Source organism: Tetrao urogallus, assembly GCF_951394365.1.
Source record: "Tetrao urogallus genome assembly, chromosome: 1".
Lineage (NCBI taxonomy): Eukaryota > Metazoa > Chordata > Aves > Galliformes > Phasianidae > Tetrao > Tetrao urogallus.
Window position 1 is genome coordinate 110,829,247 of NC_136813.1, and position 27,025 is coordinate 110,856,271.

The 27,025-nt window shown below is 40.3% G+C and overlaps 1 protein-coding gene across 1 annotated transcript; it reads right to left on the reverse strand.

Moving 5' to 3' along the window:
- Window positions 1–1,433: 1,433 nt before the first annotated feature.
- On the reverse strand, window positions 1,434–26,045 carry DPT (dermatopontin; the record flags this gene model as incomplete). The annotated part of the gene is made up of 4 exons (XM_079533397.1): window positions 1,434–1,500; window positions 5,750–5,857; window positions 16,997–17,122; window positions 25,747–26,045. 4 exons carry the CDS (start codon window positions 26,043–26,045, stop codon window positions 1,434–1,436), a joined length of 600 nt encoding a protein of 199 aa, XP_079389523.1.
- Window positions 26,046–27,025: the final 980 nt, after the last annotated feature.

The window sequence follows — 27,025 nt, forward strand, 5'->3', positions numbered from 1 at the left end:
TCTCAGAAACAAGCTCTCATAAAAACTCCCTAGTTACCATCACGGTCTCTGAGAATGACAGTGTCTTTGTGTGCAAATGAGTAAGTTGTTGTAGAAAAAGTAAAATTGAAAGAAAAACGAGGCTATAGCAATGCCAAATCTATTATTCATTTATTGGACAAGTGTAGTTTTAATGCTCACATTTGAGAGTATGCTAGTAAATATGTTAAAAGTGCCCGGAGCTTGGAAACTGACTGTCTGACACCACTGTTTCTTATGAAGCTTATAATCTTAAGTTGATAGCTGGCATCATCATGGCTCTTGAGCCAGTGCTGCTGAAACTGCTAAGTTTGTCACTGAATTAATGAGCCAAGAAACTGAACCCTGAATTGTGTTCCAAAGCAAAAATCCTACTTTGGATCTTCCTGGAAGAGCTAACAGTCTTTCTTGTTGGAATACCGCTGCACAACTGCTGTGCAGCTTTGAAAACATGGTCAGCTCATTCTTTGCATGAAACGATATACGCAGAGGAACTGAGGTCATCCAGATAGTTAACTTTATTTGTCTATTCTAAGCCAAGAATATGTTACCAAAGGTGGTTCAGGCGCCCATGGTGGAAACCCAGTCCATATGAAAAGTAGACTCCTGACAAATACAGTATGCATATTTTTTGAGAGAGTGGCTTGGCCTGACCTATTCCTGGGTTTACCCAGAAAAGATCTCCCAATCAGTTATGTCACTGATAATTTTTAGGACAATATAAATTAGTCTCAGTAAAGCTTAGGCTTTTGTTTTTATTGATGGATCTGCACTGATTTTAAACAGCTAGTGACATTTTCCAATTTTAAATACCTGGAATTTCGCCATGGTAGCAAGACATTTGTAGCATTGAAGTTTTGCTGGAGGCTGTAACCCCAAATGCATTTTGTCAAAGATCTGCTGGTACTGCTTTCTGCACACTTTTAGCTACTAAACACTGAGAAGCTAGTAGAGATCATTGGGTTGGTTCCAAGTAGGAAGTAGAAGGCGGGAAAGATTACTGCTTTCTGGAAAGTTTATAGTATCCTTCACTCCACTTCATTTGGAGTGACTTTGCTGGAAAGCAATTTATATAAAGTTGCTATGTGAAAAAAGTTTTAAGTGTTGAGAATGGCTATATATGGATATATATTAAAAAAAGGATATTAACATAGATTTGTGTAGCATTAACATGTGTGTGTCCTAAGCAGTATTAGTTAGGGGATACAACTGTCAGGAATCCTCCAAAACTTCTGCTGCAAGCATGTGGGCTGGCAATTTATTGAATAGCTCCAGAGGGAAGAATTGTATTATTCAACAGACAGCTGATGAGTGCTACATTTTTTGTGAGCCTAATTGCCTTTCACCCATAATCACTGACTCTCATTACATCTTGTCCATCCTCAAGCTTTCCAGTTTGGGTATACTCAATATTTTTAAACATTCTGGAATGGGCAGTCATACTCTGTCATCCTGCAGACAATGAATTTCCACTGACGATCCCTGCATGAGAGAAGAAAGAACAGATGTGAGATGGCAATGGCAACTGCAGAGTATAACACTGTATGAGTAAGAACAACTTTACACAAGGTATGGTGGCAACAAAAACATTTATCTACCATTAGCTGTCTTTCTTCTGAGTGCTTCGTGTTTTTATAGAGTAGAAGGAGATTGAATATAACTGCTAGTTACAAATCTTTCCCACTCCTCTACAGAATAAGAAAATCAGCTCTCTGAATAATCATAGAATCATTAAGGTTTGAAAAACCACTGAGATCATCTAGTCCAATCAGTCTCTGAATATCCTTCAGAAGACAGTGATTATTGATAATGATCAGTCCTAAATTAACTTTAAATCGGTGTTCAAGTGGAAAAGGATGGTTCTGTCAGAAGTTATTGAAGTACGATCCATTGCTCCAGAGTCTGAATGAAGTAAAATAGGTGAGTTTCAAGCTGTTTCTAAGAGGAAAGTTGTACACTCTCTTTCTCTCTCTTTCTCTCTCTTTCTCTCTCTTTCTCTCTCTTTCTCTCTCTTTCTCTCTCTTTCTCTCTCTTTCTCTCTCTTTCTCTCTCTTTCTCTCTCTTTCTCTCTCTTTCTCTCTCTTTCTCTCTCTTTCTCTCTCTTTCTCTCTCTTTCTCTCTCTCTCTCTCTCTTTCTCTCTCTTTCTCTCTCTTTCTCTCTTTCATGTCTTCTAGCTAGTGATCTGTGTGAAAGATAGGAAGGAGTCAATAACAAGAGAAATTAAACTTTCTTCTCATTCTTGATCTCCACAAGTCACATGTGAGACAGAAAACATTTACAAATGTAAAACAAGCTTTTACTGGTTTGTGAGTAACTTAATGTCTGGTTTTGCTCAGTGGAGTGATAGAATATCTACCAACAATTGTTAGAAGCATGGCTGGCACAGGAGGATTCAACAGTGGGGGCCAGTGATTTGGTACCAAATAACAGGCTGCAGATTTCCACCCTAGCTTATTGTTCATTGTATTTCTCTTGACAAAAAGGCGTGAGTTTAGAGGGTCAAATACTAACCTCCTGTGGAGCATACACAGTGCAAATGATCAATTTAGGCTGCTTAGTACAGTCTTACTGGGGCGTTTTGGTCTAAAGCACAGTCCTTAAAAATAGCAGCAGTCTTTTAAACTGGTAATGGGTTTGCACCAAAAGGTTTCTGAATGTTTGGGTTCTGCTAGTGGTGGTCTTGTAAACCTGACACATGGAATGGGCAGGGCTTCCAGATGAGTTCAACAGGAGCTTTCTTTACAAGAGCCCTGCATAGACCCAGCTTTCTGGTGGCCAGCTCCGAGTGGTGGGGAGACTGGTGAAGAACCCATTGCTACTAGGTGATCTGCAGACACAAGGCCAAATGTTATAAGGGCTGCTGTTCAGTGGTTCCAATGCCTGGGTGAGTGTGTCATGCAATAGGATTCATTTGACTCTTCAGCTCTATATGAGCATAAAGCCTCTCATTTCAGCTTTTTCTTGCTTTTTCTTCACTTGCTCAGCTTTTTCTAATTGAAAATTTTACTATGCTGATTCAGAGATTAATGCTGAGTGCCATTTGGAATTGGGTTTGTCTCAGACTCATCAGCAAGTTCTTTTTTGTTTGTTTGAAAGTCTTTCCTTGATAGATTTTTGTCTTTTTTTTTTTTTTTTTTTTCATAAGACTTACCAAAGGTTACTTTGGTAATGCAAAATAAATTTTTAGGTTCATTTTAGGAAGATTTCATTTGGATTGTTTGTGTGCTTTTCAAAAACACAGTCACTGAGTTACCCAGATATACAAAAACAGAAAAGATAACCCATGGATTAATAGGATTTTATGGATCATAATGATGGTCTGCTAAAGTAGCACCTATTGTCAGAGAGACTTTTAGCTCAAAAGCAGAGGTATAGTCATTTTTTTCTTTAAATATAAATATATATATATATTTATATATATATAAATATATATATATATATATTTATATCTAAAAATACCTGCTGTTTGAAGTGATGAGGAAAGCTTACACTAAAATATCTTCAAAGGCGTTTTTTGTGCTTCTTGTTAGCTCAAGAACATTCCCTGACAGGGGGTAAATAGCATGAGCACAACTTTAATGTGCCTGCAGATAAAAAGCAATCTCAAAATTTACAGTGTGCTTACACTGACAAGCTGCACATGTCTGCTTCTGACAGGCTGGGACTGGGAGAAGGTTTTTTTGTTGTTGTTCTTATTCTGCCTTACTCAGTTGTAAATAACTATGGAACGGCAAACTGTGCTGAGCTTTGAGAGAGTCACCGATTAAGCCACTAGGTGAATGTGAACTGCAAACTGATATAGCGGGATTAGGCAGAACAAGTTGGTTTTAGGCATTCTGAGATCTCTGAGAGCGCATTAGCTCAAAAAAAAAACTTCTTAGATTGCATTTGTAAAACATGTTTTTTATAGTTTTCACTTGCTACTCTTTTATGTTCTTCTCTATTGTCACCGCAGTGGCAGAACAGAGGTGCTGGTGGCTATTCCCTCTTTCAGGTCCTGTGGTCCCACAACGTGTGGAGATGTGTCTCCTGACATCCCTGTGGTGCTGCCTCTGCTCTTGGTCAGTCCCACACTGCCAGCCCACAGTGTACAGCCTTCAAAAGTCACAGGCAGAAATCTGCTCAGAGGCAAAGGTTCCCTCAGCTGCTCTTTTCCAACTTTGTCTTTATGACTCCTGATGTTGCCCTTGTCCCCAATTGAGGGTGACTGGAATCCAGTTACTGGAGAGCACACTGTGTTATCTGTCCTGCTCTCTACAAGGGCACTGGGAAACCAGGATTAGGAATAGCACTGGGAAATACTTATGAGGAAAAAAAACTCCAAAAGAAACAGAAAAGCAGAGTAGAGGTGTCCCTTGCAGTCTTACAAGGTGTCCCTTACAGTCTTTTATCTAAAAGGATGCAGAGATACTTTTATGTCAGCTAACTGTGAAAGTTACTCTTCTACTTGTAAGAACAGATTACAGACACAGGTTCAACTTGCTAATAAATAGAGCAACAAATATTAGTCTGCAAAGTATGTCTATAGATCTGGAGCAGTTTGATGGTGTGTTATCATTTCTAGAAAGGCTTTCTTATTATAGGAAATCCTTTTTCTCAGGGGATCTCTGAGAAGAACCCTGTCAAGCTGAAAGTATCCCAGTGACAAAAGCATCTTGGCTCCTCTGGGTGTAATTAGAGACAGTCTGAAATGTTGGTGTGTTTGAATTCCCGTTTTTCTCTCTCTCTCTGCTCCTTTAGCTAGGCTTCGCAACAGTGGGCCAGGGCAGTGTGCTTTGTCTTGTGTCTGCATTGTGTAGGATAGCAAATACTTTAATATACTGGACTTAAGTAAGAGGACTGGAATGATTAAAAACCAACAGCAGAGAAATAGCTCAAAGAACTGATGAATTAAAGATCAGCTCGAGATGAAGGAATCAAGAGCAGTCTTCCACAGTCAGATTTCTGTGACTGCTTACACTCACTAAAACCAAACAGCACTGTTGAGTTTATGTTTGGTCCAAATTCTAAAACTTTGTAATTGTGCATAGTAGAGAGGGAGGGGGGTATCTTTTTAACCGAGCAGAGCAATCACGTGCTCATTTGCACGACCGTAGCGTCACTAGCCTTGCTCAAGAGGAATAGTACATGACAAGTAATGGCCAGATCTGATCAAGGAAAATTAGTAAACTCATTTTCTGGAAGGGGATTCACGTGTATCACATTAACAATAATTCCTGGTGTGAGCTCATATCTGCTAGAAATGTGTTACAGTGGATAAGGGCAAGTTACAGCATTCGCATTGTGGTGTGATCTTGTCTTTGCATGCTGGCAGAATCTCTGCTTCTCTTCAAAGAAGGGTGGGCCAAAATGAGTCCCTCATCCACTGAAAGGCCAGACTTTTCCAGTCTGAGGATTTACTGGGTTAAAATAGATACTAGCTTGAAATAGGTAAGTAACAATTTTGAAGATGTGCTGTACTTTACAGAGCTCAGATGTAACCATTACCATATATTTCATTACTCAAATGGACAAGACAGATGATCCCTTGTCCATGAAGGTCCGCTTCTCCTGATACACAGCCCTGGACTATTAGCCTCATGCACTTTGGATTTAGGTCCTCAAAAGTAGCAGCCTAATGCTGAGTATCACAGCAGATGATGTGTAGCCATGCACTGTCTAGGGGAAGTAGGAAAGGAAGATCTGTCACTTTCTTCTTTTTTTTCCTAGTGAAACAGATGAAAAACGAACCTGTCCACAGCAGAGAAAGTTGTTGTTGCCCCACGGATGTAGTAGTCATAAGTGTACATCATCATGTCCATATCTTCTCCATAGTGCCCCGGGTATTCTGTTGTTAACCTTTATGGGAAGGAAAAAGAGAATAAAGCAATTCACAATCTTATAGAAAAGTCCAGTTGACTGAATGCAACTCAAGTAGTTTATTTTCCAGTTTCTTTGAACGTTTTAGTTTCTTAATAGAACTACAAGATGCAGTTTTACTTGTAAGGCTGCTTTTCTCTTCTACACAGTTAATTTTTGTAGCTTTATGAACAAATGTACTAAAATATTATAATTGTTTAGAGCAGCTTGGAATATTGTTTGTATACATACATATATATGTAGTTGTAGGATAGAAGCAGCCCTAGCAAGAATTTAAGGCTTGTCTACTAATTAGATTTTTACTGCAGGGATTTTCCTTTTATCAGTCTGCTTGGGTAGCTGCTGTAATGTTCTGTAAATGTTGCCGCGCCAAACAACTATAAGCGTTTATCCATTTTTGAATTATAGTTAAGGAATATAGCAATTAATCCATTCTTCTTTGTTCTTCCAATTTTCTGTCTATCTTGTGATGTAAAAATATTGACGTGGACAGCATTTGCTCAGTGTATTTTCTCTTAGAAGCTCAAAGTGCTTATGTACTTATTAAACAAATTATGATTGCTGCTTCCTTGGGAAATACAAAAGTAATTCTGTACTTGATTTTACAGACGTTACACATTAATGAACAGATGTTGGGAGGGCTGGGACCTCGACCAGTAATTTATGCCAACATTATGTTAGAGATCAGGAATGGAAGCTGGGTGCTCAATCTTCTCCTACATTACACCATTTAACGTGAGAGTTGGTGGTGGTGTTGGATCAGCTTTGCTCCAGAGTGGCACAGGCAGAATCAGGCCCCCTGTAAGGGAAACGCCGTCCCGTTTGGAATGGCTGGCTGCCCTCCTGTGAAGACTGAAAGAGTTAGGATGCCTGTACAGAAATCCCAACAGCCACTTTTCTGACTTCATTCAGCCCAGCAGCAGTATACTAGAACAATGCTTGAAGGTGAACCTAGCACACCCCAGCCAAACAGTCATTTTTGTTTTCATATTTTTAAATCAGCAGAATATGAGCACAAGATTAAATAGTTTACTTGCTAGGAATGTGATTATTGGGATGATTTTAATTTTTTAAAATTAGGTGCTTTACTGGTATTTCAGGCCCAAACCACTAACTGCTGGAATTCTCAGAAATTGAAAGTTTACCTGAAAAGTGGCTGGCTTTGGAAGATATTCTATCAGATTGCATTTTCATAGACATACTTCCAATAACAAAAAAAAAATCTTTGAAGTTGCCATCTCTGTGTATTTTAAATGGATTTTTGATCACTTTGTTTTCCCCATCTTATGCTTTTTAAATATTTGCAAAGTAGAACTGACTTAATTCTGGGTCATTTTCATAGCTTTTCAAAATGGAAGAAAATCATAACATCATTCCTAACAATTCACTATCCCTTACCAGATGAAAAATCAGACTAAACGTCAAACTCTGGTATATCCATACAAGGTCCTAAGTTTCAACATTCAACTTCTTTGAACTCTCATTCTCATGCCTTCTGCCTTTTAGCCATGACAGCCATCAGTGAAAGTAGAGGCTGTGGTACAAGAAACACCAAACGTGTGTGGGAAGCAGATCAGGGCTGGACATGGTGTTCGTTGTCAAAGCTGTGACCAAGGGCTGGAGGTTTGTGCAGCCCATGCAGCATTGTGCTGTTGATAAGAAATGAGCTGCAGTATTTCACAGGTCATGGAGGCAGCTACTGCAGTCTGGGAGAAGAAAATGTGTATGCCAGCAATTTTTAGGACAGATGAATAGATTCATCAAAGTCATCAGTAGGCTCTGCAGGTGGGAAAATCAGAGCTGCAATATTCAGTCCAGCTCCCATGAAAGTCTGAAATGAGATCACTGTGGATTTTAGGGGAAATGACTCAAACCTGGACAAAGAATAATTACAAAATATTACAAAACTGTTTATCATGGCTTCTCATCACTTAGCTGGTAGTTTTTTCCTAGACTAAAGATTGTCACCTTAATGTGTTTCCAAATCATGGCAAACATAATTAATCCACTGTTTTGACTGGAGGCTGATTCTGTCAGCTGACAGAATCATTTTTGCTTTCAGGACATTTCCTCTCATGCTCCCATGTGTTTGTATTCGTCAAGGTCAGACAGTTTACAGCACAGATTTGAATACTTTTTTTTTTTTTTTTTTTTTTTTGCCTAGACAGTCTGTGACTTGAATCTCTGATACACCTTCCCAGTTAAGAACCTTAATCTGAGCATAAGCCGATCCCTTGGTATAGCCAACTTGCCAATAACCTCCGTTTGTCCAACAGCTGCTTTTGGGGCTCTGCACTCTGTGTCTAGAACTCTAATACAATTCACGAAGCCTGACCTTTGCTACCCATATTTTTTTCAGTGTATTTCTTTGCATACATGAGTGAAGCTATGAGTCTGAATCTGGGAACTCAAACATGTTTCTGGATCCATAACCAGAGAACAAGAAACAGGGACTTCAACTATACTAGTAAATTAAACAGTATTAGAGAATGTTTCTGAGCACTGTAATTTGATTGACTAGGCTTGTAAATTCCAAGAACAATCTCTGTCTTTCCTAGTTTTTGACTGGGATAGAGTTAATTTTCTTCCTAGTAGCTCGGGTGCATTTAGAATTGATAATAATGATGGATGAGAATAATGTTAATAGCACACCAGTGTTTTAGTTGTTGCAGAGCAGTGCTTACACACTTTAAGTTTTTCATGCTGGCTGCCCCACAGCAAGGAGCTGGGAGTGCAGAAAGAGCTGGGAGGGGACTGAATCAGGACAACTGACCTAGGTGGCCAAAGGAATGCCTCAAACATGTGGCATCGTGCTGAACAATAAAACTGGGGGAGCTGCTTGGAAGAGGACTAGGGAGGGGCTGCCACTGCTCAGAGACTGGCTGGGCATTGGTCAGCAGGTGGTGAAGAAGTGCATTGTGCATCACTTTTTTGTGTACTCTTTTTGTTGTTACTCTTTTTTGGCTTTTTTAAAAAAAAGTTCTTTTTTTTTTTTTTTTTTTTTTTCTTGTAGGAACTGTCTTTATCTCAATCAGTGAGCCCCAACTAGCACAGTTTCAATGGATGCTGTTTGGGACCTGTGAGATCATTCCCAAAAGGCAGATGTGGGCACTGTCATTAGAGGTAAGAAAGTTCAGTAACATAACTGCTTGCCTATACTAGAGGAGATCCTCCATAGATAGTTTACTAATTTGTAGCTTGAGTGCCTGGGAGTGCATCCTCCAAGCTTCATGGGTCACAGAAGATTTTTAAAATACAACATAAGAACCAGGTATGGACTAGGATTTCATTTCACATTCCTACATCAATTTCAGAGTTTTGGGCTTGTTTGGGCTATTATTTTGAGAAGAAACTAAGATGTGTGTTTATATATGTTCTACCAAATGTGTTTCATAACATCTGTTTGGCATTCAGCAAGGAAAATGTTCTGTAATCTTGACCAGCAGTATGTGCCGGGCAGACCAGACTCAGAAAAACACAAGGTTAAAAAGCTACTTCAGCTCTACTCAGAGGCAGAAATTAATAACTGAGAGTCAGTCCTTTTAACTTGTTTAATGATCTTTCCATTTTAAAATTAAATCTGATGACAAACTGGTGAATTACTGTGAAGTGTCTTACAAACATTTTACAGAAGCAGTCAGTGCAGTCAGTGTTATTCTGAAGTAAATGGGTACAGTAGCGAGGCTTTCCTCTCTTTTCTTTGTTCTTACTACCTTTTCCCCCTTTCTCTATGCTAACAGCTCCACACCTCTGTTGAGCCACTCATTGGCAACTCTACTAAGATAAATTCAAAAAGCAAATTTGCAATTACAAAATAATAATAATATTAAGAGGACTTGAACTATTCTGAAGATGTTCTTGTTACATGGACAGATGTCTACTAACTCCATTCATTTTGCATGGAAAAGTTAGTGCTATGAAAGCAAAATTCAAGTTCATTTGTGTCTGTGTGATTTGTCTGATTCTTTTGATTTGATGTTTTCTGTACCCATTTATGGAATTATTCCCTTAAGCTAGTCTAACCCAAGGTCATCTGGATAGTGCAGTATCCTTTGGAGGGAAAATGCAATTCGTTATCCACACAGCAGGGCTCTGCTGAGTAACCCTTCTCTATTTTCCCCATTTTTTACAGAATCACAGAATCCTTTGAGTTGGAAGGGACCTTTAAAGGTGATCTAGTCCAACTCCCCTGCAATGAACAGGGTCATCCACAGCTAGATCAGGTTACCCAGGACCTGATCCAGACTCGCTTTGAAAGTCTCCAGGGCATCCAGTACATCTCTGTGCAACCTGTTCCAGTGCCTCACCAGCCTCGCTGTGATAGATTTTTCCTTATATCCAACCTAAATCTACCCTCTTTAAGCTTGAAACCATTTCTCCTCGTTCTGTCACCGCAGACCCTGCTAAAGAGTCTGTCCATTTTCTGTAGCTCCCCTTTAGATACTGAAAGGCTGCTATCAGGTCACACATTTGAGCCTTCTTTTCTCCAGGCTGAGCAGCCTCAGCTCTCTCAATCTATCTTTGTAGGAGAGGTGTTCCATCCCTTGGATCATTTTTGTGACCCTCCTCTGGATGTGCTCCAACAGGTCTGTGTCTCTTTTTGAAATCTCACAAAATTTATCTCCCCTGAGAGATCATAATTTAGTTTTTAATGCATAGATATATCTTATACTTGATTTCTTTGTCTTGAAAGGGAGAATTAGTTCACAAACATGGTAGCATTTGTGAGCTACGCATGGCAGTTTATGGTTTATACATGAGAGGATTCAAAAATCAAGGAGGAGGTACCTTTTCCCCCTTTGGGAGGCTTTGTCTGCCAAAGAAGTCTGGAAGAGCAAGGACCAGGCCTTCTTGAGAACAATCATCATCAGCCTGCGTGAGGGCCCTATAACCACTTCTAGCATTGATCTCCTAGCAAAAAAAAAAAAAAAAAAGGACTAGGGAAACACAAAGTAGCCTGAGAATTGCCAGGTGCTGAGACAAAAGGGCTGCTGCTGTTTGGGTTGATCTGAGGCCTCTATGACCAAATGGTGGTGCTTGTGGCGCCTTAAAGGCTGTGAATGACCCCTCTCTGGAGGCATTCAAGGCCAGGCAGGATGGGGCTCTGAGCAACCTAGTCTACAGGGAGGTATCCCTGTCTATAGCACGGGGTTGGAACTACATGATCTTAAAGGTCCCTTCCAACTCTAACCATTCCGTGATTCTGCTTTGCAAATCCACTTCAATAGTACTCATTGTAAGATGTTTGAATGCAAGACACTTGAAGCAGTTATGGCACTGTTGAGAGCAGGAAACAGAAGTTCTACATTAAAAGCTGGGAAATATAAGCTTCTGTGAAGGGACATAAGTGAATGCAACATATGTACGGGGGAAGGCAAGAAAGTCTGTCAGGAAAGTATTGGTATAGGTTTGTATCTCTTTAGACTGGTTTGCACACCCCACCCCCATACCCAAGTTTTTCTGATATACTTTACTATAATCCTGTAAATGTTGCCTAAAGCAAGACCCCCCTTTCCCCACCCCACCCCACCCCCCATCCAAAAAAAAAAAAAAATCCCCCAAAAAACAGAAAAATAAAGGCAGGATCTGTTACAGGATTACTGTTGTTATTACTTCAGTCTGAAAGTCGTAATGTTGTTTATTTTCCATGGTGAAGAATTACTGTGTTAGGGATTAATAGGAAACAGGGTTATGCAGTTAGCACTGAGAAGAATGTTTTGTGCTAAGCTAAAGTGATCCTTAGCACTCTTTTAACAATTGACTTCAGAGATAGTTATCATGAATCTGTTTTTCGCTGATAAGAAAATCTAGTCACACTGAGGCCTCTGTACTGTTGTATGTGCCTCCCTTTACGGAAGTAAGTGGGAACTTTGGACATGCCTTGCCTTCAGATATGAATTGGACAAAAGAAATGAGTCTTTTAAAATATCAAAGACAGTCAGTGGTATAGCTCATGGTTTCCTGCTCCAGCTGTTGAATATAGTTATTCCCTGCTAGTAATTACATTGTTAGGGAGTGCATTGGCCTTTTCTCTTCTTGTGCAACTACAACACTAACAAGATGAATGACTGCTCTTTAACCCTCTTTTTCCTCTTCCTTGCTGAACTCTCCCAACAAAGCTACAGCCAAAAGAAGGAGCTCTTTTATTTCAATAGGAAAGCACAAGCTTTAACATTAACTTTCTGACCTTTGGGGACAAGGAGTGTCCCATGAATAGCCATACCTTTTCAGATGTTACTTGTGTAATTCATCATGTACATCAGGGCACCTTCTGCCCATTTGTCAAGAAAAACATGTTTGAAATAGCATTAGCCAGCTTCTTCTGTAATACCCGTGGAAGGTGTCACTGGAGGTTGAACTGGAAGGTTGTATTTGCTTGGGTGACAACAAAGTCGGTAAAAAAGAGTGGAGAGGAATTGAGTTGTCCAGAGGCATAATTTTCTGCCACGTGTGTTCTGACTTCACCTCCTAGTTTTATATCTCTGGTGTTGGTAAGCCTGCTTAGGATCTTATCGGTTTGAAAATGGCTTTGGGAGCTGGTTGAGTCAAGAAAACAAATAAGTTCTTTAATCCTCATAGCTCTTGGAAAATGTAATTGTTTGCCTGGATAACGTCACTGTGACAGCTACCAGCCGCAGCTCCAGACAGACCTTCTGGCACATGCACTGCTGGTTGTTTGGAGAGGGAAAACAGTCATAAACAATCTGTGCAGACTTGGGGTTTTTCTGTGACATGTGTTTTCTTTAGAGAGTACGGAGTCAAGCTTTCAATTTCCTGGCAAAGAGAAAAATCTGAGGTCTAGTGGGACCATTTAATAATGTTGTCTCTGTATCTGCAATGGATTTGCTTCCTTTGTGGTCTCAATAAGAATACAATTTATTTTACTGTGCTAAAATTCCCCAGACAGGTAAAATAATTGGACCTTTTCTGCCTCCTGTGGGGAATGTTGATTATTTTCAGTATGGTAGAAATGTGCAGAATCTGTTGCAAGGCTTAGCACGATGGGGAAGGAAATAAAGTAGTTGCAGAGAAAAAATAAAATAGCAAGTGCAAAACTATGAGACTAGTATATTTATTTGCAGTATGTGCTTACTGTGGAGGTAAACTGGGAATTAATGGTGAGAAGATGAACTGTGAAACAGAAGTGCTGGGCTATAAAGTATAGAGGTATAGATGCTACCAAGTAAACTAAGGAAACTCTTAAAGTGCATTTCAGTCTGCATGACGGAGTTATAAAGTAGTATGTCAATAAATGTCAGTGGGACTCGAGACACAAAGAAGATTCCAGCTGTAAAAAGTGGATCAAATTCTAACAAACCATTTGTATGGCTCATATTCATGGGGAAACACTGTCTCTTTCATTGTAGAAAACAGCTCATTTAAGGACAAATAGTCCTGAAGAAGAGCCAAGAAAAATCATACATGAGGATCAGCTGTACTACTGCTTATACATATTTGCCAGAGAGACATGTAAGGAGACAGCTGGAAGAAGAGATCAAATACCAAAATGAGAACTAATTTAAAGCAAGGAGTTTTGTTGTATCTCAGTATTTCAGTTTTCCTGAGATATGCCTTTCTGCCTGTAGCTGATTTCACAATGAGGGATTCATTGCAAGTTAAAATTCAGGGCTCCTAAGAAATTATGCTGTGTGCGTTGTTGTTGGTTTGTTTTTTTTTTTAATATGGATTTTCCTGTGCATCACACATGATCCATGAGGTACCAGAGTCATTACATACTTTCCACATAGCTCTGTACTGATAGATGCTTTGCTTGTAATTAATCTGCTTCCAAGAAATAGGAGTCAGCAAGACTTGACTAGCTGTTTCTCCACAGCTGTTTTGTTTTGTTTTGTTTTTTGACAACTAGTTTCTGGAAAAGAATAAATATAATTATAGGCTTGAGTAGAAGCTTTTATATATAATGCACTATACACATGCGTATTTTTATTGTGTTTCATATGTGTATATATTTTGAGGTACTAGCTGTGGTAGTCTTGAACTGCTTTGTGGATTGTTTGAAAAACATAGTCTCCGTGGCAAATGTTTCTTAAACCGAGTGCAAGATACAGACTAGAAGTGTGATGTGTAAGTGAGGGTTTTTAACAATAACTTGGAAATGTCATTGGAAGTGGATTTTTGAGTGAGCTTAGCAAATGGGAAGTTTGGTTGCTATATATATTTGTTTAGCTGTTCAGGCAAGTCACATCTGTAGCAGAGGCAGTTCCAGGGCATGGGGTTTCATGCTACCACATTGCGGTTCATGTTGCTTATATTCTATCAGTCCCCAGATACTAGTGGGGCAGAGTAAAGGGAATAAAACAGGAAAGGTGTTGTTCCTAGCATACAATGAGCAGGAGACCACTTTTGAAGAGAAGGGATAGTTTTGGTGCATGATGTAAGTCCGCCAGTGGACTCCTCCTGTTTGGGATTACAGGATAAGTCTGGCAGAAAGAGACCTCAGGGGGTGTCTGGTACAGCATCCGCCCAAAGATGGGTTAGCCCTGAGGTCAGACCAGGCTGCTCCAGACTTTTTCAAGACTGGTCTTGGAAACTTCCAAGGATGGAGCTTGCACAGCCCCAGCAAACAACCTGCTCCTCTGCTTCACTGTCCTCACAGAGGAAAATATTTTCCTTATATCCAGTCTACGTCTTCCTTGGTTCAAGTTATGTCTTGTCCTCCCACTATGGATAACTGTGAAGGGCCCAACTCCATCCTCTTAACAGTGTGTACTTACTGGAGGCTGCGCTTCAGGCCCACTGCAGCTGCTCCTTCTTCACAGTGAGCAAGCCTTTCCTCAGCACAGAGGTTTAGTGCTCTGTCTCTTGGCTGTTTTGTTGCCCCTCTGCAGGACTTTTTCTAATTGACTGACGTTTTTCTTACATCAGGAGATAACCACAGAACTGGATGCAGTATCTAGATGTGGCCTCGTGAGTGCTGGCTGGAGTGGGACAATCACTTCCCTTGAACTGCTGGCTGCCCTGCAGTTAACGCAGCCCAGGGTGCTGCTGATCTTCCCAGCTGCCAGGGCTCATTGCTGGCTGCTGTGCAGGTTGCCGTCCTCCAAAACAAGGAAGCTTCCAAATAGTCAGTCCCTAGTCTATATTGTTACTAGGGGCTTTTCTTTCCCATCAGCAAGACTTGTTCAGTTTCATAATAATGTCAGCCCCTTCCTTCAGCTTGCACAGGTCCCTCTAAGTGCTCACCCTCTAATTGTCAGCTTTTCTCTCCAATTTGGTGCCATATGCAAACTTCAAAAGAGTAACTTCAAATGCGACTCTTAAGAAGACACTGTGCAGCAGACTGTTAAAGTGAGAGGGGATATGAAAGTGGCAAGACAGATCACTGGCTTGAGCAGAACAAACTGGGCCCTCACAGAGTAAGCAAAGCTGGCAATACCTGGTGCCAAATAATTCTAGAACGAACTCATGATAACACAGTGCACCCCAAAAGCTTTTCACACATCAAGTGAAGATCTGTGAAAACCTTCTCAGAGATTTTAAACTGTGATATTCAGCTCTCCACTCTGACAAGTATGTGGGACTTCTTCCCTTCTTAGGGGCAGAAACACTTCACCTGCCTTTGAAATGCTGCTTTGTCTGCATGGAAAGACTTGTAGCTGCAAATTGTGTAAGGCAATCTTCCAAGCAAAGAAATGAAGTGCTTTCACTGGACAGTATAGGAGTCTGTGTGCAGCTGGGATGAAAATGTCAGACATCAGTAACCCTAAACATTTATATTTGGGCTTGCACTACTCTGGATGGCAATTTGCAAGACAAAGCTGTTCCAAGTTGTCAAGACAACGTCCACAGAACTGTCAACAACAATTAAAGAAGCCAGAGAGGATTTCTGTTGTTTCACTGAAAATATAGGCAATATTAGAGGAGTAAGAGAATTTGGAAGAAGTGGTTAAAAGTTAGTTTTCCTTGGAGGGAAGAGTGTGGGCAGTTGTGTAAATAAATCCAGAGGTGGAGAACATCCGTAGGCAGGGTAAAACTGGAGAGCAAGCAGAAGAAAGTTCAAAGACTTTTATAGAGTTCCTGTGATTTTATATCCTTAAAAATAAAAAATAAATAGAAAATATCTATCTTCCTCCTCTGCAAGAATGAAGTCTGCAAAGCAAGGCACTGCTGTTGATTTTGGCCAGTAGCCAGCCAGATAAAGAAAGACCAGCGGGCATGTAAACAGCTTGTGCACATCTCAATGGGAAATATACTTCAAAGCTGAGTTCTAGAAGCAAAGATTCAAACATGGATTTTTTTCACTTCTTTTTCGTGTTTTTTTTTTGTTGTTGTTGTTTGTTTTTTTTTTTAAATTCAGAGGGTTTGTTATTTGTATCAGTAAGAATAGCTGGATTAGTAGCCCTGGAGCCTAAAATTAGGAGTTCCTTTATGTAGAATGGACAGGAGCAATGTGAGCTTTCTCTACGCAGTCTGCTATTGTGCATCCCCCTCAGTTTAGAGGAACCACACTTTGGGCCACAGGAAAGCTCCACTTAAAAAGCTCATTTTTTCTTAGTCTCTGTGAGATTATCTGCACCGGTTGTGATTTGGTGTTGAGGTGAGACCACCTTTTCATTAGGTTTTGACTATCATCAAGATCAGTTTTGACTTTGGGCTTCCAACAGCACTGACAGAGGGAACAATTTGTATGCTATAAAAATTCAAAAATCCAAAGCTATGTGCCAGAGGATTTTTTTTTCTTTGGTAGCTGGAAAGAAGTTCACTACAGTCAGTCATTACAGCAGAATACCATGGCATAGAAATGCTCCTGCTCCTGTGAAATTACTGAATCAGGAAGCAGGATCTATGTGACTTTTGAAATGCAATTTCACTTTGGAGACTCCTGTCATAGTTTCCAGAGTAGCTAGGCTGCTGCTGATACTCAGACCTGTTCATTTAGGGCTAGCTGCTGCATTCTACTGTACAGCGCTCTCATTCATTTCCCTTAGTCATACATCCCCCAAGAAGCCTGTGGTCAGACTGTAAATGGATTTTTAGCTCCATAAAATGCAGTTAAGTTTCTCTTAAGGAAGGATGTAGATGGGATTAGTGGCCAATGACACTTCCAGGAACTGCTGAGGAAGAGGGTTAATAGGTTTGGCTTCTGCTTGAACATACCAGCACGAATATGGGCACCTCCGGCTGTAGCGGCAGCAGTAGAATTGCCATTCACGGTCAAGCACAGATGGAAAATACTGACTCTGGAAACCAGCCACCAACCCATTGTTTGAGCAGGTCTGGTACCTAAGAAAGAGGAACAAGAAGGGAACTCGTAAGGAAACATTGTCTCACATTACTTGATGGTTTTAAGCACTTCCGAAAACAGCTTTTTTGGTTCAGGTTAGGAGCTGAGGGCTTTGCTGTATATTTAGTTAGCACTGTATAATAAAGCAGCAATAGTTAACAAATAATGTCTTAGCAATTACATTGCACTTAAAACAGTTTTTATGTATTTATGTATTTAATCATTCCAATATGTAAACGAGGCAAGAAATTGTTCTGCTGTTGCCATTCTCAATCATTTACAAATCATGAGATTTACTTCAAAGTAGTCCATTAACTGTTGGTATTTGAGCATTTGGAGTTCACTGGGGTCGTTTTCTCAACTGCTTCTCTACAAAAAGAATCCTTAGTAGATCTTTTATATGAGAAGATCAGCACTTTCTTTTCTTTCTTTTCTCAGTAATTTGTTTTTCAAGGAGAAAGCAATGACTGCTAAACATTACAGGCTGGAGATGAAATGATGAATTAATAATAATCACAAGAGGAAAATTGAAAGCCATGTCTTACAACATTATAAGACTATAATTTTTTGTAATGGGATTTTTAAAAGAAAAATCTATTTCTTCATGTTTTCTGTGTACTCAGGAAATCTGTCATATAAGTAAATCAGTATCTTCAAGGAGAATATGCATGATCTTCAAGAACACACCTCTCTTTCTGCTCACCCTGCAAGTATGTGGACACTGATACCCGGGGTAGTTGAAGTGATAACCATAGTTTGAATAGCTCACAAAGCATGAAAACAGACAGCTTATTAACTCAGATGTTGAGCATTCATTTTCTCAAGGACGCTCTTATCCTCATTGCTTCCCTGTTGGAGAAAATTATTTGAATTCAGTTTCTTCCATTTCCTTTCTCACAGGTGGTAATGTTTGCAAAACTCGAGTCTCAAGGTCTTGAATACAAAAGCTGAAAAATGGATAAGCTTTGACCAGCACATAGATGAATTTGTACAATCATAGAAACCGCAAGGTTGGATAGGATCTCTAAGGTCATCCAGTCCAGTTCCTCTCTTTCAGCTCCCACCTTTGAACCATGGGTCTTTTCAGTATGTCCCCTCCATGCTGTTGCATTGTTCGGGCAGTATTATTTACATTTGTTTGTTTCTCCGCATCTCACAACTTGCTGGGGCCACACATATGTGCTGTGCTTTCTGAGGCTCTTCTGAAGACCTCAGCAGTGAAGTAGTGATGGGGACTGAGTTGCTATGGTATCACACCAAGTAAAGCGGTTTGGCTCACTCTCAGAGGATTTCATCAGGACTTTGGTAGGAAGTTGTTCTGTTTTTTATTGGCACGTAGGCCATGGGAACATATGGCTAAGGTTCTGTGTAAACATATTGGATAGGTTCAGATGATTGGTGTTATCCTGATAGAAGAAAAGATGATGCACAGAAATATAGGGAAATGGTTGTACCTGTTGCAAAATGAGCAGTTTTCTGCATTAATCTATGAAGTAGAACCAAACTTACATTTTCTTCTGCTTCTCCCCTTCCCATTTAGTCATTTCCCCTGTTCCTTGTGCCCCTAGGAGATTTTACAGCTCTTGTTCATAAATGTAATAGTGGGAGTATTTTTTTCCCCATTTCTTTATATACATTCGTAGCCTTCTTAAAAATTAGTTTCTTTGATGCAGAGTGTATTTGGGAATAAATCATTCCTTGTAATTACATTGCTATTGTATTTTAAAAACATTCAAAGGAACGTTTGAAGTGATCTTTTAAGCCCTAGTTCATTTATCCCTCTCTACTTCTGTCGCATATACATAAAATCCTGCAATCTTTTTTTCAAGCTCAATATTTGTTTCAGAGAGCTAAAGATAATGGTGAAATTGAAGTACTTTTCTTTGGCTTTGAGACAATGCAAGATGATTTTTCTTCTCATCTTCCTAATTTGCAACTCAAAATCATCCAAAAATTAAGAAATGCTCTCAGAAAATGGAATGTTTATTTGTGAGTTTGTGTAAAATCTCTTCTCCTTCCTTTTCCCATTTGGCCTCTTTCCTACAATCCAAAAGTAATGCTTCAAGTGAAACAACCTATCAGCCTTCTCCTGACGTATGTTGTTAGTCAGATACTCTACATACTAATCTGAAAACAAGTCTTAACCTGTGAAGATTTCTTTCTTCTGTATCCTAACTACTTGTGTCACAGCAGATCTTCAAACTCCTAAGGTGAATCAAAAACAGTGATTCAGATCCTTTGATTTATGACAAAGTCAAAAAATGGCCTTTTTCACCAGACCAACTCTTTAGCACTTCTTGTTAAAGAGGATAATTTGGAAATGTTGCTGGGTTCTCTGTACTCTCAAAGTCCTGACACTGCTAAGAGAGGAAGATACCTTTTGGAAACTGACTGCAGAGAAGCATGAGAAACCAACTGGAACTGTGGTGGGATGAAACTTGGCAATGGATGGGTTGTTTTATTTTTCTAGTTGGCTCAAATTGGATTGCATGAAAAGTTGCCTTTTGGGTCTGATAGTGGTAGAAGAAGGAGGTGAGCTGGCTAGTAGATGAGGAGTGGGCAGATTGGTGGGGAGATGTCAGGTGCTGTTGAATGGGATGTTGCCCTTTCCCCGTTCGCTGGAAATGGCTGCAGGGTTTTCTGTGGAGAATAAGTAAACTATAAAGCCTTATTTTTGGAGGGCATTCTGTGTAGTAACAGGTAAGGATATGGTAGCTGAGACTTCCCACTCACTGCCTGCTGCAACTGCTGTGAAAAGCCTCTCACACACCACATCTTCTTCTGAAGTGGCCAATAATTAATGTTGTATGATTTTGTCATGGCAAGCAACCAAAGAAGGTGTTTATGTTAGCAGTTTAGTTCACATCAGGACTGCACTTCCAAAATAAGTCTCCCATTCATCCCTGCTTACCGCTGTTTGCCATTGTATAAAGATCTTGGAACATTTAAACTGAATTTGCTGCAGATGAGATTTAACCAGAAGATTTATTCAAAAGCTTCCATGGTTGCGTATGTACATGGGGCCAGACTAGATCTGATCTGAAGCAAACCTACTCAGTTGATGTGAAGCAAACCTACTCAGAATGCATGTATGGCTTTTGAGTCCTATGCACAAGCTGTTTCACCCTACAGATCTGCTTAAACCATCCCACAGGATTTGCACGTGTTGATAGCCAGTGTATGGATCCTGGACTCAACTCAGTAACTTGAAGACAAATCAGGTGCTTGCAGCAGTATTGTGTTGAACTGAAGTGCCAATTGTGGTAACACTTCCTGATTATGTCTGCATCTTACTGTTCTTTGCTAGACTGTGTCGCAGTGTGTTATGCCTCATCTAGTGCTGTGCTGTAAACCTTTATCTGAGACCCTCTGTCCTTCAGATACGTTAGAAATTAGCCAGAGCAATGTACTGTCCCTGAAGATGGTGACATGTAGAGGAGTAAATCTGTCAAGCTGCAGCAATACTTTTGAGCCCATGTTAAGCCTCTCTCTGGAAAAACGCAGTCTGACACACAGCACAGTAGACACCTGGTTGTGTTGCATAAAGGGCAGTTTGTTCCTTGTAACAGGGTAAACTGAGAATGTAGTTCTACATACTTCCGAAAGTCATTTATTTGTTTGTTTGTTTGTTTGTTTGTTTTTGCTGTAGAGCAGATGGCTTCTGTAAAATTTTTACAATTAATTTCTTTCTCTGGAACCTATCAGAGAGGAATGGATCTGTATATTATGTCAGATAGGACATACTAATGCAGTGGCAATAAAAATACATGCTTTCTTCTGCAATCCTGCCTGGAGCACACATGGAGAGAGTTGGCCTAACCTCATGCAGCTTCTAAGATTGAGTCTAGAGTGTGGGAGGCATGTGTTAACAAGATACTAGGCACGCTGTTTTCCTCTGGTGTCGTTTCACCAAAACCTGTTACTTTCAGTTTCCAAAACTTCTGGCGGTTTGGAAGGGAGGCCCTGTCATGCTGTCCTGAGTGGTTTTTATGGACTGTCCTTCCCCTGTATAATTTGGTCAGTTGCATGAAGAAAGCTAATTTAATGATCCTTCTATTACAAATGAGTGGGGAGAGATAAATGGCTGAGGACATGCTCAGGACACTTGAAACACTGACAGTCAGACTATGGGAACTACTTCTCTTCATTCGATTAGCCTGTGCCAGTCTCCGGTGGCCACTTCTACAAAGTAGTCTTTACTATCTGTTTTGGGGTTGGCCAGACATGCTGTCACTTGCTTCCACATATCAAAAGCAACCTCATTCTGAACTTCTGCTATGTTTTTATTTCCCTCGTAAGAGACAGATAGTCAGGGGTAGGTGCTGACTTTCCTTTCTCCTCACTGCTCAGAGGGAAGGCAAGTTCGTAACTCCCCTCTCGATCTTTTTCTCACAGCCATTGGTGAGACCTCCCTACCCACCTAAAGACCTCTCTTCTTTGCAAGTGCTCCCACTGGACTCAGGCCACTGCAGATGTGCTAAAAGCCTCTAGCATTGTCCCTTTAACATAAAGTGTAGGAAAATTAATGTTTGCATAGATAGTGCAAATGGGAATATTTTAAAAGGCAGCTTGACTGTCAGAGATGGAGAACAAAGGGGTGAGCAGCCTTCTGTCTGAACAGGAGACTCCTACAGACATTTCCTTCCTTTGCTTGAGTCTTATCTTTGCACCCAGTTTATAGGAAATTGGGTTGTATGCCTGCTTGAAGGGTCTGCGTGTATGCCTTTGTGTGTTTGTGTATGAAATAAGAAAGCAAAGAAAAGCAGGAATGGGAATGAGGTGGGTGAATCTAGACATCTGTTTTTTCAGAGTCTCTTCCAAACACTTTCTCATGAGTCTAAACAAGGAAAAAAGGCAATAAACATGCATTAAATAGCTCTTTGCTGGAAACTTTTCTATTTTGTGCCTTATGGATAACTGGGAGTATGCTGGGGATATAGCACTGTTGCATCTCTCTAATGTGTAAATCAAACATTTTCTCCTGGAAGGAAACGTTGCCTTTCACTTGCAAGTTTTAGTTTACTTGCTTGTTTCAACCTTGTCCTTTTATATATTCACTTTTAGCCAAGAAAAATCATTTTTCTTAAATACTTCACTGGAAGTCTGGTCTGTCGAGACAACTCTGTAGTATCCAGGGAAGCAATGAAGCAGTCTCTCCAGCTTAGACCTTACATTTTCTTAGTTGGTGAAATATTTACCCAAGGTCAAATCTCCTCCAGTACAAATTGAAATGTAAACATCCACTTTATTTGGTTTGAAGAGGCACAGTTCCTTGTGAGGTCACAGCAAATAAATAACTAGAAGGACTGTGTAGAACCAGAGGGTATCCTGAGGACTTTTGCATACTCAAGACATGATTATTTTCCAAATTATTCAGGAACAGGTTTGCTCCCAGCTGAATAGCATCTTGGTTTGCAGATAGCTAGCCTGAAGAGGCAGTAGAGCCAGTACTAAGTTGTTGGGACAGATTCACCAAAGCCTTTGTCCACATATTGAACTTTGAACTAGAACACATTCATAGATTTATGGAGCTGAGAAGGCTCTCTTTTTCTCTTCAAAAGAAATTGGTCATCTAATCCAATCTCTTACCCAAATGTTCCTGAGAGTCTTACTAGACATTCACAGTTTTCTTGTGTCTATTCAGCAAAACACAAAAGAACATGCTCTCTTCAGAAGTGCAAGTACATAGATGATTGGATAGATGCCTAATATGGATCCGTATAATCACCCTCTCTTTGTTGAATCCTTTTTTCGTATCTGTAAGATGAAAAATGGTATGGATTTAATCCTAGAAGTTTATGTACTACCTAATGGTAGTTTAGGAAGCAAACTTACCTAAACTATCTCTGCCAGTCATCCTTTCCTGCCCTCCCATACACCCAGCTCTCCCAGTCCAACACCCTCCACATCCTTTCTGCCATTTTTTTCCATAACGCTGATGGCCAAAGAAAACAGCGTGTTGGAGATTGTTTTCCTCTTTCTGCTTTGTATTCCCACTCTGTTTTCTCTCTAAAGCTTTCCTTGGTTTGATGGCTTTTCTAAAGAAACTTCTCTTGGGTTTGTCTCTATTGTGCATAGCATGGCAGTCAGAAATGCTGATCTATGAAATGCCACAAACATAAATTTATCACAGATCAGGTTTTTTTTGTGTGTGTGTTTTTGCATGAAGGCAGAACAAGGAATAAAAAAACCAAACCTCAATTACAGCAAAGGAAATGTAGCTTAAACTTTGGGAAAAACTTATTAGCTTTGTGGTTATTGGTGGAAGAAACCATTGAATATCCCTGGCTGTGATGTGTGTAGTAAGACAAACTACCCTGTGACCAGAGCTGAAGAAGAAATATTACAGTCCTTACTCCCAGGATTGGAATAGATGAGCTAGTTCAGCAGAATGCTGCCTCAACTGACATGAGGATGATGTATGGCTCACCAACACATCGGTTAATCAGAAGATCAGCACAGAAACAGAGGTGGCCAAACAGGAACTGATAGAGATTATGATTCATATTTGTAGTCCCAGTTGATTACTGAGTGAATCTTTTTAGAGCTTGAAGCAGCTCCAAAGAGCACTGAGATGAGTATGGAAGAGAGAAAAAAGAGGCTGTTATGAGAAATAATGTAATGACTACCAAGAGAGTAGGTGTAGGATTATCAAAGGCTCTGTAAGCTATATCCATGTTGTCACATTAACTTGAAGTTTAAAGTTTGCCCTTGGACACTCCAGGCTGGCTCTCTGCTGGCCCAGCTGTGACCCCCTTCCAGGATAAACCTACTGGATTCTTGGGCAGCAGTGCCTGGGAACAGCAAGGTATGCTCTTGAATGCAGCAAATCCTCTTCATGAAATGCTGAATATGCAACCAGCTCAGCCCTGTAGTACAGAAAACTGTGGAGTACAACCAGACAAAGCTAGGATGAACAGAAATAGCCAAAATAATTAGGTTCACAAGTTCACCTTTGCAAAGAGATGTGTGTTCCCAAAACACTTCGGTGTATTTGACACTCAACTCACTACACCTCCTAGATAGGTAGAAGAAAGAGATCTTTGCAGAGCAGAAGAGTAGATGTAAGGATGATTGACTGGAAAGGCCAGCTAGGGAAGAAGTGCCTATGAAGTTCCAAAAGCTAGGAGAGAGAGTTAAACAGAGTTAAAAACATTAAAGAGGGGTTGGACAGGACACATGTTTGGAAGAAAGATAGGATTGGGTGAAAGGCAAGAGGAAAACATGTAAGGACAAAGTGAAAAGATTAGTAAGAGGTAGAAGAAATAAGATTTAAATAATATGCTGTGGATTTAGGCACACTAAGCATACGGAGCATGATGACAAATGTGGCCCCAGACAGTAGAAGAAAATGTTCTGTATAGACTTACATAGTGTCCTGTTTGTGAGAAGCAAACTCAAGCAATTGCTGCCAGGGATTTTTGGAAAGAAAACAATTTTATCTTGAACAACAGAAAGGTCTAAAGCAAATTTACTATGCAATAAGTAGAAATTGCATAAATGTAAGAACGATGATGAAGTCACCCAGTATTATCACAGGGTCTTTTTTCTGCCTGTTTTGCAGCCCTCACCCTTTATTTTCTTATTCCATAGTGAAGTCAGTCCTCAGCAGTTGCATCAGCCATAGGAATGTATCACATGGTGAATGAAATACTATGAATAATTACGGACAAAATTGTAACTCATTTGTAAAGCAGAAGCTTTGCATTTATTGTTGACCTGTTCCCATATGATGTGAAATCTAGAAAAATTATATTGCAATTTCTGGAGCAAAACCATTTACAATATTTGAAAATATCCTTGCATTCATTTCATTTTGTTCAAAGGATGTTTCATATTTGGAATGTTTTAAAAGTATATTTCACATTTTATGAAAAAATCAGAAGAAAATTAAATATTGGCTATATACTGCCTAAACATGAAATACTATACATATTTCCATGTATTATTGCAGCCACAAAATGTGATCACTTTTGCCTCAAAGCTGAATAGGAAATGTAACATCTAGTGCACCAAAACTGACTGCACCAAGGAATTAAAATCATCTTCTGTGATCATTATCGTGCATGCATATGCCACCATCACCACTCATTAGTGTGGATTTTTGGCTCCTGTAGTACCAGCATAACTCAAAAACTGCCTTTCACTGGGCTAAAGCCAAAAAGCTTAGCAACAAAAACACAGAGAGAAAAGCCAGCACGATAAAGAGAAATTTTTGTCCAGTGATAAGAGCAGGAAGTGGAGCTAGACAATTTGTTCCCCAGTTTAGGCACTGATTCGTTGTGTGGCCTTTTGAGAGCGACTTTGTCCTGCACTCCCTGAAGGTTTTCTCAGCTCTGAAATGACAGTTGCAAGACCAAGCAACACCATGCAGCTGAGGTTGTGAGTGACCAAATGGCACAGCATTTGTAAAGCACAAAGACCCTCCAGCAGGAAACTGCTACAGAGAAGGCAGAGGAGATGCTGCTCACCCCTCGCGCATGCATCATGAGGAATGTGTTCAGGAAGCGAAGCCGCTGGCTAGGATCACAGTGCTATGCACTGGCATTGCTATGTACGAGCACCCGCATTCCAAATGGGGTATCAGAGCTGTGCCCTCCCAGGGTGGGTCAGAGTGTCCTACCATTCAGTTCCCGCCCTGTTGATCTCTTCCCACCAGCACTCTGTCGGCTCACCGAGGCTCTGGGCTGCAGGCATGCAGGCATAGTTCCACAGTCTGTCGGAGCCTTCCTTCTTGCTGAAGACACTCCTGATGGCCACGATCACCTGCCCATGTGGGCACTGAAAGTTGAAACCCTGCCGGTATACATTGACCCACTCATCATTATCTCCATAGTTATAGGGGCCGTACTCATAGTCACCATACTGGCCCCATGCCACTGATACCAGAGGCAGGAATACCCACAGAAGGACAGGGTCCATCCTGAGGATTTTTCTGGCTTAGAAATGCCCTACTGGCTTGTTGGGCTGGCCCTTTTATATCGTTTCTAACATTTGGCTTCCAGATGTTATGTTTCCAGATCCAAATGCAATGTGTCATTGCTTAGCAAACCTTCCCTGAGTTACAGACACATCCAATTGCTTTTAAGGTGGAATTCTGCAAGTACAGTAACTATACAGGCCCTTGGAGTAGAGGGGTCTCACCACCACAAATCATCTATGCACTCAGCACAGAGCTAGCACTTTAGAGCTAGATATAGGTTGTAAAAAAAATGCAGCTGTCACAGACACCCCTCTTTCATCCACAAGACAGCAGTTAAGTTTGAAAATGACTTTATTTGAAATTAAAGCTCTATTAGAAGTCACTGTTTTCCATCATGAATAACATCCAATAAAATGTGGTCATTTTTTTTCACACTCCCCACTTTCTTTTCCTTAACTATGTTTGAAGGGATTCTGCCAGTTCCTAGAAAGAAGGGAATAGGGTAGGGTAGAGGAACTCACTGCTCCTGTTGTGAAAAATCCTTTAGACATTTTAGTGTGGTTTGGCTAGAGGAGAGGTGGAGCCCAAATTTGTCTTGTCCTGGAAACAGCCACACTATGAAGCAGGGCATAAGTTTCCACGCAGAGCGATTTTACTATGACTGTGAGTGAGCACCATAAAGTGGTGGACTCAGTGGGTATTTTAATGTGAGGATAAAGCATGTAAACAAATTACGATAAATTTCATGTGACACTATAGTCTAATGGAATCTTTGAGCAAGACCTTTTATGCTACCTCACCTTTCTCATTTGCTAGAAACAAGAAATTACACCTGGGAACTTCTGTGCTGCAAATTCAAAACCTGGCTTACTACTTGGAAGTGATTTATATGCCATGTCCTTCAACTGTTTGTCAGAAAACCACCCTATTCTAGAGAGCATGGAATGGTATACTTTATTTAATTCTGTACTTGGCTCAT